The sequence below is a fragment of the Genypterus blacodes genome, unplaced genomic scaffold (assembly GCF_046128005.1).
Source record: "Genypterus blacodes isolate CSIRO-AG114 ecotype Tasmania unplaced genomic scaffold, CSIRO-AGI_Gbla_v1 ptg000067l_1, whole genome shotgun sequence".
NCBI classification, from domain to species: domain Eukaryota; kingdom Metazoa; phylum Chordata; class Actinopteri; order Ophidiiformes; family Ophidiidae; genus Genypterus; species Genypterus blacodes.
The window spans coordinates 7,789,275-7,795,116 of NW_027466879.1; the positions used below are offsets into that span (position 1 = coordinate 7,789,275).

Sequence of the window (5,842 nt, forward strand, 5' to 3'; positions counted from 1 at the left end):
AGAGCAAAAAAAGCTGCTCGGTCACAGCCTCCAGGAATAAACTAGATTCATTCGGTTTAAGGCTTAAACAATGCCAAAGTGAGCCAGATCGGACAGCTCGACGTCACCAAAAGACTCCCAGGGGCAGACGATGTCAGTGTCTGAAGGAGAGAAAACCATTGATTAATGAATGTTGTCATTGTGTGTAATTTTATAATCAGATGTTATGTATCAGTTTGTGCTCTAATCATAGGTGTCCAACTATGGACCAAGGAGGGCTGAGGGGCCAACATAGCTGATTTAAATGCTCAGCTATGGCCTCTCCGCTCTCCATGGCACATGAAGACTTATGGTTTAGCTGATTTAGATAGGTACCTCCAAGGCCATCCATCCCTGGAATATCATCAAATCTAAAAAAAAAGAACAAACGGCGATGCTGAAATGTGCCAACGTCAGGACTTCAGAGTTTTACATGATGTATTTTTTCAAAACTCACGACTTCTGTCCAGCTTTGGGGGCCTTGCTCTTGAACTGCCTGGTCTCCTTCTCCTTGAACTTGGGAGGAGCGGCATTGGAGCCTTCTGCAACTGCTGCTGCTGCGTTCATCTATGGTAACAGTAATTGCATCAGCCTTTTGAGAAATACTGTCAATATATCCCACATCCTAAGGTCACATCCAGATGTTACAACACTGATGATGTCAAGGTGCCAAAAAAGTTGACTATAAGGGAATAATTTATTGATAATTCTTTTGGATTGTTTTAGACAGTCCAGGTTTACCCAACATCACCTCAACCAAGACCTCCATACTACATATTAATGCAAATATTTGTGCTTTTTAGCTGTACAGACATTGCTATGATCGAACACGCTCTAATTTCCTCATCGTCTGCTCTGATCAAATTGAAATAATTAACAAAGTTCAACATACAGCTGTTAACTTGGTTGGTAAAAGGTAAAAGAATATGTTGAAATGTCACTTCATTCAAATAAAACTTAACTGCCACATGAAAGCTCTTGGCAAATAAAAAGTCTTACCTTGTTTATTGGGTGGGTTCCTGGAAGGAGATGAAACGGAATCTATGCAAAACAAAGAGTTGGTCCTCTTTCTTCTTGCAGTTTCTCTAGAGTGTGCTATGGAGAAGTCAGTCAGTCCTTTATATACCTGCTGTTAATCTAATCTAGCAGAGATGATGCGTTTTCAGGGATAATCTTAACACCCTGAGAACAACATGTACCATGTAAATGTCAACTCCCAGATTGGAATGAGTCTGTTGAGTTTGTCAGGCATCTAACAAATTGGGTCATCTTATGATGACTGTTTATCGATAAGATTTATGAAGTATGTTTATTTCCAATTCTATTAATGCCCCCCCCCAATCCATTTAAATCACAAATTTGTTTTGTTGAGATTTACGTATTACTTTTGAAGAAATTCACAAAAGTTATAACACCCTAGCTTGCAAATCCTAGATGTTTCTGTTGATCTGGATCCACACCACAATGAAATGCGACCTTTCCTAGGCTATTCTCCATTCTTTTTTTTTGTATGGACACATTGTCAGACAGACAACAAGGTCAGAAAAGGACAACATCCTCAGTGTCAGTGCAATATTTGAAAGGAGGTGGTAAGGCTTTGGATAGGATTATGCCTGATGACCTGAATTATGAGGTACTCATCTCACATTAGAGGGATAAAACCACTCTGTTCCTTAACACGTGAAACCTGACCGTTGCTGAGCCAGCGAGATGTAAACACGTCAGAGAAACTGATCATTAGAGGATTTAACTTAAGGCATTTCTGAATGACTGTTAGTATAATAATTAAATAATAAAACCCTCCAAAATAAAACAAATGTGAATGTTCTAAACACATAATCTGCAAAACAACTGATAATTACACCAAATTTCACACACAATGGTCAGATGTGTCCAAATGCATATTTGGCTTTGTGTTCATGTGTGTGTCAATTGAGGTACCTGAAGGATCAGTAATGGTCCCCTTTTTAATATAAAACAGTATGTGTGATCATTTCATCACATTGCTGGTGATTTCATTTATATGCTGATTCCACTCAGCTCAGCCAACCATCTTGGCACATGGCTCTCTGACACCTCAAGGTGGATGAAGGAAAGCCACCTTCATGTTAATCTCTCACGTCATTCACCAACGATAACCACATGAGCAGGTCCATATAGTGCAGATAGATCCAGATAAGATGTATTAATGCAATGCAATACATGGGCGCCTGACCAATCCCAGTGCTTACAAATTCTGTGAGATTCAGATTAATGTGTCTTTTGTGTGTGAGAGAAAAATAGATTTCACCTTTGCCCTCTCGTGTACTGTGCAATAGCCTTGAGCCCACTCATCCCTCTGGGAGAAGCATTGAATAACAGAGCAACAGCAAGCCTGCTATTTATCATTGTCATCTTTTTGAGCGCCCTCTTGTGGCCTCTCTTATGTAGCTAGAACAAGAAGCTCCCAGAGCAAGTATTGTTTCCTTTGTACTGTGACTGACAAACACTTCAGGATCGTATCTGAGGGTCTCATGGCTATTTATGTAAATTCCACATTAGCAATCGTGGCATGACAACATTGATCAGTTACACACATGTTGTGCAGTTGCTGTGTTGTGTTTACAACAAAAACAAAACAATGTATAGATTAATTCATGAACATGAAATATAAATATATAATTCAATTAATTTGATAATAGGTGCTGGTAAGAATTAATTAGGTATCAGTTAGCAATTCTTAGAAACGGTTACTGCTATCTAAAATTCTGAAATACTGTAGTACTAGTAATGTACTAAATATCAATATGACAATATGTGTTTCTGTTGAAATCTCACTCCACCCACAAGATGGCCCTGTTGCATTGAGAGTATTATTCCCTCCACTGTAGTGTGTCAGATGGACCGAGCAGAGAAGAGGAAACAAAGAGAGAGAAGCAAAAGTACTATCCTAAGATTTTTTCGCAGAGAAATCGTTCAAAAAATAGGAGAGTGACATTCTATTTTGAATGTATCTTTTATTTATAGACATTTAAACCATGCTATTAAGGACAGGAAAGTGATCGGTAAAGCAGTGTTACATCACTTTGCTTCACAATAGCTTTCAGTTTACATTAAAATAATGTCATTATATAATAATCATCAATAGATTACAATCTGTACAAAACATATTAACAAAATGCATTCATGTTATCACCTTTTTTTACAAATTGACACTTAATGACAAAAAGGCCTTGAGTGGAGTGCTGTGTTTGCTGTGTATATTCCGGACCATTTATTCTGAGCCATATGATGGCTACACACACACTTAATGGACACATGTTTAAATATCTTATAAACTCTATTCGAAATCTGAAATTTCCTCAGAATCGTCCTCTCTTTTTCAAATTGTAAAGGCCAACAGGATTTCAGAACCTTGCACTCCGTCTCCTCTGCTCGAGCACCCATCGAGAAGGGTTCATGTCCAGCTTCAACATGTTTAACACCCATGGGTCTGCCTTTGCCCCTTTAATGAACTCCTCCATGTTAATATGACCTGTGAAATCCAAATTCAGTCCAATTAAAAGTTAAAGGCCAAACAGGATTACAGGATTGATGGCTAATGTAGGAGCAGCCGCAGATTATTTTTGGCTCCATGGCTCCGAAAGCAAATGGGAATATGAATGCTTACCATCTCCATCACTGTCTACGGCCTGAAATATTCGTTCCACGACGTCATCTACGGAAAGGTGGTCATCATTCATGTCGGTCTTTGTTCCTCTCTTTATTCGATAGATGCTCTAGGAAAAATATATATTTTTAGGAAACACACTTAAATCGTATCAGAGGTATATTTTATTATATTGTTTATTTGTTATCTATGTTTGTTATGTTACCTAAAATGATCTTGAGCACAATTTTCCACCTTGTGTAATTTTACCAGGAGACTGTTGAGATCAACCATTCTTATTTTGCACCAGTCCAATGAAGACACAAAAGGAATCAATAAAAAAAGAATGAGAAAGAAAACAACAGCTCCTGCTAACTGTCAACATTGCCAGTCCGTCAGTCAGTTTATTGTAATGTTCCCAAGATGCCTGATGAAAGTCGTGTGCAATATAACCGAAATAAATAAACCAAAACTCTCTGCGGTTTGCAGGAATTGTTGTTTCCTTCCTTTGTTCTAGTGCACAGCAGTCTCTTTACGTAGCTGCGCATAAACTTCTCTTCAAATACCTAGACCAGTTTAACATTCAGTGCATCTACAACTTAAGATTTGAAATAAATGAAAGGAACCAATGTCAGAGACTTTCTGAGGCTTTTCCAAGGACACAGAAATGATAAACACAGCAAATGATGAATCTTAAGGCAGCCTGATAAACGCAATCTCAAGTGACAGTGGCATTCACCCACACTGATCTAAAAATGGTCAGAAACTTTCTCTTCAGTAAAATGGCTCTTAGAAGGACACTCATCAAAAGCAGCAGCACAATCGTTAAACTGGGGGCATCCTTGGATTTGATAAAAGAGTTTTATTGGGGTTAAGAACAGGCTCCATCTTATGAGTCGCTCTGTTTGAGTCACATCAATTCAAGTGTTTCAGTGCAGAATTGTACTACTTCACTTGCGTTTCCTGCATATTGTAGGAGCTACAAAGAATATATGAAGAATAAATTGGGAAAAAACAAATTCATCAATCTGAAAAGTTTGAATTTGATATGTGATAATGTGATAATCTGCAGGATTGTGAAGTAGGTGGAATCACAAAGAAAAGCCAATCGACTCCCTCCCTCCCCTTGTCTATCTGCTGCACACCAGTCCTGCCTCCACCCAGGTAATGATCCCCATGTGGTAATATTGTGCTATTGTTGTGCTCAATGGGTTTCGATCAGTAGGGGGCGCTACAGAGACACAATACTGGTCATAGACTAAACTTACTAAATCTCTGGATTCTTCTCAGGGTATAAAAAGGATTTCAGGGAATTTTTAAAAACAGTTACATACAAGGATTATTTTTTGCCAAGCTCAGTGCACTTTAATTACATATGAGGTCTGAATAGATGGACCTACCTGAATGATTGACCGTAGCTCACTCCTGTCCACATAGCCATTGGAGTCTTTGTCATACACTTTGAAAGACCAGCGCAGTTTATGCTCTAAATCTCCCCGGAAAACAAGATTCAGAGCTGCTACAAACTCCAGGAAATCGATTGTGTTATCCTGAGTGGGGGTTGAAGAATAAAGAACAGTTAAATCAGTTTTAATCATAAAATAATCCTTCATTCGTCCCACAACAGGGAAATTTGCAAACACATATGCAGTTTGTCACAGCAATTATTTTCTCACCCCATTTGTGTCAAAAGCTCGAAACATGCACTCTGCATAATCAGACGCATCTCCTGTTGGGTCCACACCAAAGAAACGCTTGAACTCATGAAGAAAAAGTACTCCACTGGGACACTCCATGACAAACTTCCTGTACATGTCCTGAAGTGCTTTGACCTCAATCTCTTCAGTAGTAGTCCCGGTTTGCTGTGTCTGTCCCATGGCTAGCCTGGAATTTAGAAAGGGTCCATTTTCCTGTTGAATTTGTGAATTTCTTTCCCAGCTGAAGGAGCCAGACTTGAATTGCGTGTCTCACACAATCAGGTGCAGTCATAATCCTGTGGAGTCCCAGGGCTCTAGTTTAAGTCTGAGTCAGGTGATAAGTAAATCCTCAGGATTACCCCAGGTTTAGTTTGGTGGGGTTCCCTCAGTCTTACTTTAGCTGATAGTTATTGTGAATGTAAAAGTCTTTGATATGAGTGGGGAGCATTCCAATAATCACATGCTCTAATCCGGCCTTTGCAGGAATAATTATGTGATG

At 39.0% G+C, this 5,842-nt stretch overlaps 1 protein-coding gene across 1 annotated transcript; it reads right to left on the bottom strand.

Annotated features, from left to right (window-relative positions):
- Positions 1-3,036: 3,036 nt before the first annotated feature.
- On the bottom strand, positions 3,037-5,636 carry LOC143004449 (guanylyl cyclase-activating protein 2-like). The gene is made up of 4 exons (XM_076155314.1): positions 5,323-5,636; positions 5,047-5,196; positions 3,668-3,776; positions 3,037-3,532 (listed from the first exon to the last, which is right to left on the bottom strand). The coding sequence occupies exons 1-4, from the start codon at positions 5,521-5,523 to the stop codon at positions 3,405-3,407; spliced, it is 588 nt and encodes a 195-aa protein (XP_076011429.1). The 5' UTR covers positions 5,524-5,636; the 3' UTR covers positions 3,037-3,404.
- Positions 5,637-5,842: the final 206 nt, after the last annotated feature.